The sequence below is a fragment of the Mastigoproctus giganteus genome, chromosome 3 (genome assembly GCF_048544385.1).
Source record: "Mastigoproctus giganteus isolate SK-2022 chromosome 3, ASM4854438v1, whole genome shotgun sequence".
NCBI classification, from domain to species: domain Eukaryota; kingdom Metazoa; phylum Arthropoda; class Arachnida; order Uropygi; family Thelyphonidae; genus Mastigoproctus; species Mastigoproctus giganteus.
Genome location: NC_143577.1, coordinates 44,286,995 through 44,301,138, shown reverse-complemented (window position 1 = coordinate 44,301,138; position 14,144 = coordinate 44,286,995). Strand labels below are relative to the sequence as shown.

Below are 14,144 nucleotides of genomic sequence, written 5' to 3'. Positions count from 1 at the left end.
AATAATTTTAAGTTAAGTACACTTCACCAAGAAAAGGGAAAATTTATTGAAGTTATTATGCCTTCCGTAAGATGGCAGCACTGCATCATAATAGCCACAGAAAACAGCCACTAATGATATTATTATTATTAGCCATATGGTGCAAGGAAGCCTGAGGCTTATGCTGCACCAGCCAAAAAAAAAAAAAAAAAAAAAAAATCTGAATTACCCTGTGAGAGAGAGAGAGAGAGAGAGAGAGATCATCGATATCCAGCTTAGGACCCTGGGTGTGCCAAGCCCATATTCACCAGATGTGAGCCCCTAGCGTTATATGTGCTTTAGGAAGGTCAAAATTATTGGCACCGCCCAGAAAATCAAGGATATTATCTGTAAGAGTATTATCATCTTTTGAAGTTTCGAATGCTTTATGCACTTTTTATTTTTCTTCAACCATCATATATAACTTCGCGAATACAATAGTAGTAATAATCACAGTCTCCTTCCATCGGGTAGAAAAGACCCTGGGTTCGAATCCCGTGAATGATGCAAGGAGTTTTTATGGGCTGTTTTTATAACATGGCTGAGTCAGTCGGTTCAGGAGAAAGTTGCGTGGATTTTGTCCGTGAAACTCGAGTTTTGTATCCAGCAAACAGCAAGCCAACCAAAGAATACATGCAATTACCCATTGTCCTCGGATTTCTCCCTACTGAGCACTTGTAGACCATGATTGGCCGCCACCTACATAGCCGCCCATAGCCAGCACAGACCACGGATGTTCTGCAGGACCAGGTGCAATAGGCTTAGTGGGAAATACCGCAGGAGGCTGTTTGACACCTGTACGATTCAACACCGAGACACTTAGCTTAATATTTCCAAAACCGTGGTAGATTTATATCATATTGATCTGTCCATTGTAAGCATCATTTTGTGTCATTAAATGTGTTCATGCCGTAGCCGAGTGGTCACGCATAAGACTGAATGAGTACACGTGCCTTGAGTAACCGGGTTCACTGAGCAAGAGAATACTTTAATGAAAAAGGGAATAACAAAGTAAAAAAGATATATATTAAAAGAATAATTGTTGTAGGTTTTTTTTTTTTTTTTTTTTAGGAGCATCAGCGACTAAGGCCATATCGCTCAGTATATACTCTCTGTAAATTGCGTAGGTTCTGTGGTCAATTTTCTGTTTTCAGGACAAAAGACCGGAGTTTCCCGGTGAAAAAAAACATGCTACCCTCGCCTGAGATCGACTAACTCAGTCACTTTGTGAGAAAGGCCCAAAAATTTTTTATGGGTCTTTTAACACCTGTCGCCCCGACGGGTCTCGAGCTCAGGTCTTTTCCACCCGGTGGGGGAGGACAGCGATTCTACCAACTTTGCTACCCGTGATGGCATATAAAAATTAGCAACTCGCGAAATATAAATCTGAAAGATAAGAATAAGTAATCAGAATGTGAATACTAATAAAATATATCAAAAACTCACCTAACAGCTGATGATAATAAAGACAGTGAAATGAACTTAAAATGAACAAGCAAGACGTCAGAAACTTGTTCCGAAAATCCAGCTCGGCTGAAGCCAGAAGTCTCTCTCTTTCTGTCACACAGACACACACACACACACACACACACACACGATTGCTATGGAAGGAATGCAATCCTACAGCGCTACCTCAGATATTCAAGGCATTTACATTCTATTGTTTATTGTTTTGTTTTTGCGCCAACGTATCTAAGGCTAAGAGTCGTCAGTGTATTGAAAGAAAAACTATAGTTTCTGGGAGGTCAATTGTGAACTCTCGTTCGACAGCGAATAAATCGCCCCAGCGTTCGACTGTAATAAGATACTACTTCTCGGTGTAGCAGATGAGGTGAGGTGAAAGGTCAATCTCGAAGTGAACTGCGAACGATCGTTCCTCCTGTCCGCGATGGAAAAGGTCTGACTCAAAAAAACTTTCTATGAATGGTCAAATCCGCGAACTACGAGATATTGTGTATCATTTCGAGCTTGTCTTCTTTTAACCACAGACTTTTTTTTTATCCAAAATTAAGCCTGTTTTTGTTTTGGCGACTATGTTATCTCAGTGTCTCTAATCACTCTTAAATGCGTTTATATAAAGTTGGGATATATTTCTCGAACAGCGGGTGTTAACTCCACACGACTAACACGCGATCAGAACCACTAACGAAAGGCAATGACAGGAGAAATTTATGACTTTGCATGTGTGTTGGCCTGTTTGAAACGTCTTTCATCGGGATCTTTGGTCTAAACACTGACGTCACATTTGTAGCGCAGTTCGCCATGGTAACATCGGATGATAAGAAGATAGTATACAACATGTATACACATGACCTTTCATTTCTCAGTAAAATCAAACTCATGATTTAAGTGACAAGTTCAAGTCACAAGATGAAGTCACGGTTATTATCGTCTAGGAAAAAAACCCATCGGCTATCTTCGACCCATGTTCTCCGACTCTTACAGTAGTGTATATATTATCGAAAATAAACTCCTAACAGATTAGTGATGACAGTTTAGTTAGCTGGTAGCGGACAGCATACAGCTGGGGCAAATCTAGCAAGAGAAGTTCGGTCTTTTGGCAAGAGGTCCTTGTGTCAAAATTCAGACCTGGAACATGACGACAGATGGGCGATATCGTAGGTATGAACATTCTGCTCAGAACGTTCGGAATCTGCATTATCTCTATGAGTTCTCTCACTTTGCTGTCAAGAGCGTGCATCCAGAATCTTTGTATAAACAGTAGATAAATATTTATGTTTACAAAAAAGAAAAAAAAAAAAAAAAACGGGGACGTCACGTGCTATCTGAACACTTCAGTTGATATTTCTGAAAGAACTATAGTTCTATTGAACCGTCTGATCAGCTGCTGATATGCAATAGAGCTAGGAATTAATCACTGGACCAGTGATTCAGTATTAAAGTACATTTAAAATATCGGTGTAAATACACCATAGCAACTCATAATGAAAAACCACATAAGTAGCGTAAAGGCATCGATTTAATTGTATCTCATATTGTGACTACCTTCACAACGAGTTACCACGTATTGAACTATATCGAATAAGTAACGCTTCACTAATAGAGAAGACTATTGTTACTTATTCTCAGTGGGCACTACCACCACCCAGACGGCACCGTTTGAAAAAATGGTATAGGATAAGATACTGTGTTATCCACATACTGTCCCTATTAGACTTGGAAAAGCAAAAAAGTGTAGGAAAGTAATAGTAGGAGAGGAAGAAGATGAAATGCCATCGAAAGAGGAAAGGGACAGTTACTCCTCGTACTCACTGAACTAACTAACTACTCATAATTAGCCCAAATAGGCAACGCTTCCCCGTTACAGAAGACTGTTGTTATCTACTCGCGGAAACGAGGACCCATCAAGATCCACATCCCCCCCATCGGACGTGGAAATATGCAATGCAGTTGGACACTAAAGGTATGTAATTTACTCGTTTGCAAGTGGATGATATGAGAAAGAGTTAACAGACTATTGCACAACGCTTGAACTTTCTTAATTGACTATTGACGACATGCTGCGAAAATAGAAGGCAATGCGATCCTGAGCTGAAGAAAGATGAAATATACTAAAATTCTTACCGACTGGGGCCTTAGTATGAAGGGTCTACCTTACTGACAGACTCTACGTACTAAGTGATAACGTCATCATGTCTACCCTTACGGACGCGTGCTTTGGAGATGCAAGAAACTGCAAGTAATCCTATAAGAGCTTCCACGCTTAGTGAGCCGCATCCACGAATTTCCACGAATGGAGTGCCATACCATACGAATTTTATCATAAATTGGTGAAAAGCCTTCCATATTCACACTCATTAAAGGTCAAACCTGGCAATAATTTTCTTACTAAAATACGTATTATTCTGAAAAACATGTGTCCCATTACTTTTTGTAGGGTAGAGTACATTTTGTCAATACCTTGAGACTAAATATCATCAGTGCTAACATATAAAAAAAATAGTTTTGCATTCAGATGCAGAAAAAGGTTCGATAAATACTGGCAAAATTTTCTTTTTAAATTAAAAATTAATGCCAAATATGAAATTAGGGAGTAAGTCCTTGTACAATTTAAGCACCTCACACTGAAAAGTGAACGGACTTTGCGTATTCGAAAAATCTAAGAAAATATCTTAAAATATATTAGGGTATGCTAGCAGCAAGTTTTTTTTTTTATTTCTCCCTTTTAAACAAGGTCTTCCCTCAAAGTATAAACGTCTTTAAATATTTAAATAGGGTCAGGTTCTGAAAATTCTCGATATCCTTCATAACAAAAATTTCTTTTTCAGTGAGTTAAAGGTCACATGCCCCAAATTTTCTAGCTTGATGTCAGCGATAAGTACAGTACCAAAATAGAATTATTAAGGTTCAGTAGAGAGTTCATGTAAGAGTGAGGTCATGGGGTACAATGTGATGTACTGCAGATGCTCCTCTCTGGGACATTCATGGCACTAAAGGCTACTGGACGAAATCCAGTTGATCAACGTTGTTTATTTACCTTTTGTTTATGCTGCGGCAGCGATAAGAATTTGTTTTAAAATATCCGAGCTTCCTTTAAGATTCTCCCAAAATAATTTACCCGTAGACTAAATTCTGGGCACAGAAGTTCGTCTGTCCTGCATGAATCAACAAACTCTTTAGGAACAGAAAGGAATATTACAGAAAATATCTAATTTTAATATTTCAGAAATAACGAAATCAGAGTGAAAAAGTAATTCAACTCTTTATTTATTCGATGTAGAGAGAGAGCAGTATTTATTACAGACATTCATGTAAACGCCAATTCCTAATACTAAATAAATATTTACATGAAATTTATGCATGAAACAACGTGTAATTATTTAAGATTATTTTATTCAGATATAAATCATTTAGATATTTTTTGAAAAGTTTTAGAGAAAATGAAAAGGTCCCATTTGGCATTATTCATTTTGCGGCCTGGAGAAAAATATATCTTAGCACTTCCTGGGCCCCAAAATACTGAAAAACATAAGACTAAAAGTCTGAATTTGCAGAAAGCGCATTGCCCTTGGTTTGGCTTTCGTTACTATTTTTAATTTATTATGTCCTAGAGACCTAAACTCATTTTTCGGATTTTTGAAAAATACCGTGAGGCTCCTTTAGTATTCAGAGCAGCGGTTCTTAAACTTTAGTGAAAATAAATCCCCTTTTAACTTTAAAAATCTTCCCCCAAACTTAAGAAAATTGTTTCCATGGTGTAGATTCTTCCAGCTTTTAAAAATTTAAAAGGACCATAGTTTGAAAAATGCTAATTTACAGGCAAACTACGCTTATATTGACTTTATGGGTTAAGTTTTGAAAATATAAATTTATGTATAACAAATATTTTTAAAAGGCGCGGATGGAGAGTTTTATATGCATAGAACGCGAGGTGTATTCGTACCAGAGGTATTATCACCAAACCGGCCCTAGACTGCTCCATTTATAGATGCATAAAGACTCACTGGGGAGCATTTATAAATTTGTGAGCCATAAACAAAATGTCCATATACGGACTCATATGGACAGAGTCCAGGGAAATTTGTCAATACTGATGTTTAAAACACTACTTTGAAGCCAATTTTTATTTAAAAATTATACAATGTATAAACTGTGGTCTAACTAATTTTAAAAATTAATCAAATTAATGGAACCGAACCCGAGTCAACAGTTATCCCAGACCCTGTTAAACTGCAGGCTCTAAAACAGAAACCTTTGTTTTATTTTCTAGGCGTCATGGTGATTTTCTGTTTCATCATTATTGTGTCATTCGATTTTCTTGTGAATATGTGTGGTCTGATACTTTTTTAATATCTGTTTATGTTCAGAGATGGCGCTATGTACACTAATGAAAAGTGGACTCTAAGTCGAAACTTAAATATTTATTTGCATTAAAAAAATAATAAAGTTTCTGTTCTTACTCGGGGACGACCAGAGGGGTTCACAAGATATAAGCAAGAAACAGCAGTGTATTTAGTAACCATGATGGTTTGAACCCCAGTCACCACTGAAAATCACGTGTACTAGACCCTTGAGCTCGAACACTCCGATACGGCGACTTAAGTTTTATTATTTCGACTTAGAAATTATTTTAAATACCAATTCAACCAATAATGCGATTATTCATACTACATTATTCATTTAAAAGACTTCTCCGCTGATAATCGCTGCCAAATCTATGTTAATTCTCTCAACTTCAGTAGCTATGTCGTGGAGCACTAAAGCACACGCTCTTTAATAAGATAGATCAATGTCCTTCTCCCATAAACAATTACCACAGGCGCATCCACAGCCAGGGAAACTGTGAGGATGATAAAGCACCGCCACAAGAACATTTTGTTTAATATTACACAAGGTGTTTCAAAACTGCACGGAACAAATGCAGAAGCATATTCTAGGGCTAAAAATAAAGAAAAAAAGTTCCCATAAATATGTCTCAAAAATCTTGATTTCCAAGATATGAAACATTAACCATAAATTAAACACATACAAAAGAAACGATTGTGGCAATGATTCTTGTACGCCTGTGCAAGAATCGTTGCCACAATATAGCATAAAGGAGTAACATTTTAACATTGACAAATGTAAAGTACTACATATGGGAAGCAGCAACCCCAGATTGACGTATCAACTCTGTGGTACTACACTGACAGTGGTAGAGAACGAAAAGGACCTGGTGGTAATTGTGCAGGCAGATATGAAGTTTTCTGAGCAGTGCAGACGGTCTGCAAGAGTAGCTCATAGTGTCTTGTCAATGATATACAGGAATTTTTCTAGCAGGGATAAGGATGTGATTATCCTCTTATATAAGGCAATGGTCAGGCCACACCTTGAGTACTGTATACAGGGTCTGGAGGCCTCATTTTAAGAAGGATGTAGAGCTGTTGGAACGAGTACAGAGAAGGGCAACAAGATTAGTGAATAGAACAAAGGGTTGCTCTTACGAAGAAAGGCTTAAATTTTGCAAATTACAGTGTCTGGAGACTAGGCACCTGCGAGGTGATCTGATCGAGGTGTATAAAGCCTTGAATGGTTTGAGCATACTCAATGCTGATGGAATTCTTCCTTTTGCTCAGAATAATCATTTGAGAGGGCATAAATTCAAATTAAAGAAAAGACAGATGTAGGATAGATGTGCGGAAGTTTGCCTTTAGCCAGCGGGTAGTTGGTTGGTGGAACAGACTTCCATCCTTTGTTGTGGAAGTTGATAGCCTAAATAAATTTAAAGTTGAGCTGGACAGGTACTTGGAACGAAAGGAGGGGTGAAATGGGAGCGTGTTTTTTTTTTTTTTTAATGCTGATGCTGCATAAGCTTGCTTTCTTGCATCATATGCCTCTACTAATGCTAATGCTAATTTACGTGACTACCTTCTGTTACTTATGGTAGGAGGAGATACTTGTTCAGTACAAAATATTTGCTCTTCAACATTTGCAGTTCTTCGATATCTCCCTCTATCAAAGTTTACTCCTAATGCATTCAGGGTACTTATTTCTCATATACGAGTCTCTCCAGAGCAGTAAATGTTTTTTTATTCGGTATTCGTTCAGTTGGAAATTTTTGGCATATCTACGAAGAGCAGCTGCAGAATTCTTGCGAACCTCACCATAAATTAAAATCACATCACTTATCTCGGAAAAAGTAAACAGATTTGTACTGTCATCAAACAGGTTTGTATTGTCTTCCATTAATATTAGTTTAACAAATGCTGCTGTGTAAACAACGAGACGATCGTCATAGAACCTGAAACTCAACTAACAGATGTTGACACAGCTAAGACATAGTCACATAAGAGTAACTGATATTATTCATGTATAGAACAACACTATGAATGTCGGGTAAGTATGTCTTGTACTGTTTTAAACATGTCTTAGAGTAATATTTTTTTACATAAATCTGAAGGTAAAAGTGTTATATTGTTTTACACAGTTTTGTAATTTATGATTATAGTTTAATATCGAAAAATAATATTAAACATTAATCATCAATTACAAACTGGCCGCCATAGCCCAGTGTGAAACACCAGGGGGTACTGTGTTTGAATTGTCCGTGGTTCTAGACTGTTAAATACGATAATGTTCGTATATTCTCATTATATTGTACACTTTCACTCAATGTGATCGTCCCAGAGTATAAACAGAATATTTAAATTAATTTATAATATACAGCTAACACATTTTCAACATTTCTTATTAGCTTATTCTACAGCTAAAGATGCAGAATACGCTCCTACATTTGTCTGCAGTTTTAAAACCCTATATAATCTGAAACATCCTCTATAAGGATCCCTCCCTCCCGAAAAAAAATTCTTGGTGCACCACTGATAATTACTATAAGTTAAGCCGCCTTGCCTTCGCGTACTTTAATTATCTTATTAATACCTGCTCGATTCTGTACCTTTTGTTAGTAAAAATGAATATTTTCATTTGAGACCTGTGCTATCTTTTTGTAAGAGATCCTATTTCTGTGCTGCGTACATACTGTGATACTATCATATTCAACTTTTTTTTTTGCCTTTAACACTGGCGTTCTTAAGACGCGAATCCATGATATATCTTATCTAAGACGTACTCTATATTTACGAGTATTTTTTGCCTATTATTTGAAAGGTTACCCTAGTGAGTGAATAGTGTGTGGATATCGTAGCTTTTTCTCTCAGAGATGGGGATGGGAGAAGCCATTATGATTTATTTTCGCTCCTTGGCTGGGCTTTGTGCCGTGAAGGGTTTTATAAAGTTAGGGTACCTGCATGTACCTTTGTACCTTACAATAAAGATTATATTTATTTAATCGACTTCAGGGATGGGATTCATAGTTTCCCGAAAACTGGAGTTTTTCGTACAGCAAAAGCAAACACATGCATTCCAAGATCACATTAAACTTGGAATTGAGAACGACTATTTGAGGTCGGACAGCTTGCAAGATTCCAGAAATTGATCTTTTTATGAAAAGTGACCAGTGGTCAGTATCTTTCTAATTCTAGTGCTAAGAGTCCTCTTGAACAGGAAGTTAGGAAGTGTTCCATTCTGTTTGAATGGCAAAAGATGGATTGATGTGATCTTTACAAATGAATTAGGATTCAGTGTATAGACTGATTTTCGATGAACCGTCGATAGGGTAACGATGTCCCTACAACTGTTCTTATGTCATGGTGGACAGATAGCATAGTTGTAGTATACGAAAGCGATAGGTTGGCGTGGACAGGCCACCTCTCACCAATTCTCACACAGAACCACCATCTGCGAGCAGAAACTTAAGGAATCATGCGTATCGGCATGTAGGAATCGGTGACTCTTTTGTCTTGGAGAGGAAATTTTAGAGATCGACTGTAGTATAGTGTTATATTTTATTTATATATAAAATTACTAGTAAAAATATATAGATATTTGATTTATATATTTTTACTAGTATTTCAAAGTCCCTAAGAAAATCCTATAAAATATTAAATATCCTTGAGTTTACGTGCTGTCCGGTTTGGACGGTTGACAATTATTGACAACTTCATACATTACACAGAAGCCATTTTTGTAATACTACGAATTACTAAAAATAGCTTTATAAAGTTTATATTTTAAAATACAAATAGTAAAATTGTGAAAAGTTCAGTTCTTGTGTTTATTTCTTAATCTTTGAACACCAGTGAATTTTATTACACCCGTGGTTTAAATGATTAATTTATACCATTCAATTATCCCCTATTTATACTAATAGTACCATCAGATGAAGAAAGAACGTACATCTGTTAGTAGCTGCCTAACGCCTTGCATTTATTTCCTTGTATCCAGTCTGTATCTGGTTCGATTGATAATTCGACATCGGTTGCAACATCAATTACCGACTTGCCCTTCATAAAACAAGCTGCCAAACCTAAAACTATCTGATCTTCAATACGTGCGCCTTTTCTCAATTTTTGTTTGGTTAATGGCGGTTTTGTACGTTTTAAAAACTCATGAAACTAAAAGCGGCGCTTTAAGACTGGGTATTCCACTATTAAATCTTTAGGTGAATGGCCTCGATAAACAGTTTAATTTTATCTTAAAGCCATTAAGCATTTCTTTTGTAACGCATCAGGACATTGAAGTGGTTGGCGTAATCGGTGGTATAACATTTAAAAAAAGAAGAAGAATTAATTTAATTGTAGAGACAAACTTATTCAAATGAACAGGGAATTTCAAACAGTAGTAAATAGGAAAAATATCTTCTAGTTTAGAAATGAGCTCGTATCAAATATAAAAAAATAAAAATAAAATAAAATAATGATATATAAAATAAATGAAATTAATTATTAAAATAATTTAACGAACGACTCATGGTCTTAAAATAAATTTAACCCCTCATGGCCTTGCCCACATACAATTTCTAAGAAATTCTATTAATTAACTTTTGTATTCCGCCTAACCCTAACAATTTGTTTCTTTTAGACATTACTTTGTACTTATTGGAATTTGGCTGGATGTAAAATTAACTGCGAAATATGGATTTTTGATTACAGAAAAGCTAAAGCACGACGTTTACTTAAAAATTCGAATTAAATTCTCTGCTTATAGAAAAATTTAGCCTTTATCGATAAGATAAAATTCTCTTAAAATATAAGTAACCAATTCATTTGTATTGTAAACAAAGGACCAAATACTGGCACGTTTATATTTTCCTTGGTTCTGTTTAATGTACATTTTTAAAAATATTGCAACTCGTTTCAATCAATTTGAAACCAATTCAAGCATTTGAATATAAAACAAAATATAAAATAAGTCTTACAGCATGCGCTTTTAAACTGGGGGCTTTCTGGAGGCTTTTTCATACTTTACGTGCAAAGTGTTAGAAATAAATATCCGCTTAAAAAGTTTTCGTTTGTCCATCATTATTGCAGTTTTCTCTGCGGAACCCTTTAGACCTCTTCGTGGAACCCTAGGGTTCTGAGGAGCACAGTTTGAGAAACACTGTTTTAGGCTGTTTAAATAATTACTACCTTCCATTCCGTGATATTTCAGCACTTTTCACGATGATTAATTTGTCATCTTTTTGGCAAAAGAAAGAATGGTTGACATATAGAAGTCGTTACACGTTTCTTATTTTTTCTTTTTTATTTTAAAGGTTCCCGTTGCTGCGTCGAAGTGACCTCGCTGCCGTAACCGCGCAGGTGGTTCTCACGTTGCAAGCATCTGCACTTCCAGCAATACACTAGACTATCAATCATCCGTAGGATCTAGTCACCAACTCGTGACAGGTGAATACACTTGCAAGTGGGAGTTGAGGTCCACGCTTTTAGCTTTGATGTTATTGATAAGCTCGTCTTTTGTCCTTTTTATCGCTCTATCCAACAATTTCAGGGGGGTGTATCACCAAAGAAACTATCCATTGTTCTCCCGTTTTGTATTCTTTCAGGTGTTAAACATTAGAGATCTCTTTCAAAGAACAGGAACTAATTCAGACACAGATCGCGTCCAAGAGATAAGTTTTAAATGATTATGTTTCTCATGTGTCAGCCACTTCTGACCGCCAATCTCAATAAATAAATAAGAAGGAAACAGAAGATGAGAAAAATATTTAAAACACTTCATATTTTTAAATTCAATTTGGAGCTAATGATTATTTTTTAGCAGTTCATAATTTTCTGGAAATATATTGTCATGAATCGAGAGGGCGTTCTGGTAGATATAACAACTAGTTAGTTGCCATTTGTTGAGACTGTGACATTAAAAGTGGAAGGGAGGATCCAGCTTAAGGCATGGTTAGTAAATGAATAGCCTTCGCGGTAGTGAAGTGAATAATGTATAATTTCCGTGAAATATACTAGACGCTTTTTTTTATATATGTTATATACTGGATTATTTTTGAATTAATACCAAGGCAAGGAAGGCCGTAAGACACCAGTATATTGTCCATATAAATCGCATTATTCTTTGGTCACATTTTTGCTCTCAAGCTGTTGTGGGGTTTTAGGCGCATTAGCGATTTAGACCATATTGCGCCGCATACATTGTTTGTAAACTGCATGTGTTTTTTCGTCGACTTTCTGTTTACTGGACGAAAATCCCGATTTTCCAGGAGAAAAACCCATGCTATCCTCGGCTGAGACAGACTAACTCAGCCACATTAAGAAAAAGACCCATAAAAAATCCCATCCCTATAACAGCCCAGTGCAATTGTCCTGCTGGAAACCATTACTGGAAAACAACAATAAACGGATAGGAATCAGCTTTAACGATATTAAAGTAATTCACAACTGTCAAGCGTTTTTGAACACGTACAGGACCGTGACGAAAGACTTGACATATTCATTCATACAATGTTCCCTTTAGTCAGCATGGTGAAAAGAAAAATGTGGTGTGATTTGTTTGATCAGCAACACTGGACAACTGTCGGTCTCCCACTCACATTGTTTCTCAGTCATGAGTTGTGTTTTTTGTGATGTTCGGTCATGAAGTGGTGTTGTGGGTATTTGCTGTTATATGCTAGCCACTGAACGGATTGAGTATGAGAGCAGAGAACATCAGAATGCTGCTGGAAGTGGACAACAGAATCGATTGTGCTCTAACTTTAAATTCAAAGATCTTAAGTCTTAAGTACAGACATTGTGCATTTCGATCACAGTGAGTGATTAATGCGAAAGTGAGTGAACGAAGTACAATTAGACTATGCTGCCGTTATTTAATTTATTATTATTATTATATATTTTTTTTCATGCTACGCACATTATACTCCAGAAATATTCAAACAGCTCTGGGAAACATTTGAAATTTCCCAGTACAGTTAATTAAGAATTAAAAAATATATATACCATATACCTGTTAGGAGCAGTGTATCTACCGTAATTGATTATCAAATAAACAAACAAAAAAAAAAAGGAAAGAAAGAATACAGTTATTGATAACAAGAGATCTTTCCCGTAAAACTATTTAGCAACGTCAAGTTAGAAAACTTGTTCGATTGAGATGGCCTTGTATGGCTATACTATTCAGAGTAGTTCATTTCGTCAATACCTAAATCAACTAGCAGCTCACTGACTTTGTAGAAACAACACCGTTTTCCTCTTGGGCTTCTACCGAAAGTTTAACCCTCTTTACAGAAATGACACGTTTGTTGGTTTTATTTCAAGGGAAATTGCCTTGAAAAGCATTCTTTATGTGACCGCCATGCTAACGAGTAAAATACTGGCACAGTTTCAACATGTTGGATTCAATAAAAAAGAGAACACAGATAGATATTATCTGCCTTTTCAGCTTGGACTAGCAGATAAGTGATTATGTCAGGACACGCAACAATGATGTCTACCTCTGCCTTTCAAGAAATACAATCTCTCTCTCTCTCTCTCTCTCGCTCGCTCGCTTTCTCTCCCGTTTTTAATCGCATGTGCCATCTGTAAACGGTGGCGTGACAAAGAAAATGAATGCCCTTGACTCTGGTTATTATAATCGCCCGTAAAGAGCCCGACTGTGGGATGTATTTCTATTGGAAGCAGGCGGAAAGATGACAAGGCCTTCCGTCTCAGGCGAGTGGCTGCAGAGCAAAGATGAAGAGACATACAATAAATCAGAGTTACAAGAAGTGGAAATGGGGGTTGGGTTTATGCTGGTTGATTAACTGGATCTTCGAAGTTTCGCTCATTTATCTTGAATTAATAGGGAGGTGCTGCACAAAGGGCTGTTTGTTGCTGAGCTGCGTTCTAATTTGGCTTTGTTCCTCCAACCCTTGCCAAACGGATACGTAACACACTTGGTTGGGTAGCCTCGGGTGACGGAGTTTGAAAGTTTATAAACTCCTAAACCGAGTAGCTTCGGGCATCAAATTTCAAGGGTTGCAAGGTGTTGGTAGAACGTATAGAGTTCGTCTAAAACAGCTTTCTGAGTATTATCAGTGATCGCTATATTATATAATGGTTTTTAGTTTGACTACTTTCGATATTTATTCGAAAAGGATAAATAATAGCAGTGGCTCGATCTTCCAAAGACTACTTAAAGTGAAATAAATCAAGAATGATAACGAACTTTATTAAAATGGTAGAAAACTTTTGCATTTGGGTTAAAAATTTTCTACTGGTTATTTTTATAACCAGTAGATGTTGCAAAACCAACAAAGGCCAATTGTTTGTGTGGGAAGGCAGGACGACTCTCAGTGTTCATATTAA

General features: G+C 36.6%; 1 protein-coding gene across 1 annotated transcript in view; it reads right to left on the bottom strand.

Annotated features, from left to right (window-relative positions):
* LOC150087918 (DENN domain-containing protein 1B-like) overlaps positions 1-14,144 on the bottom strand; it is a 209,695-nt gene that overhangs the window by 179,705 nt on the left and 15,846 nt on the right. The window contains exon 2 of the mRNA XM_090369963.1: positions 6,294-6,418. Coding sequence (XP_090226089.1) covers positions 6,294-6,418 — 125 coding nt within the window. The remainder of the gene's footprint in view (positions 1-6,293; positions 6,419-14,144) is intronic.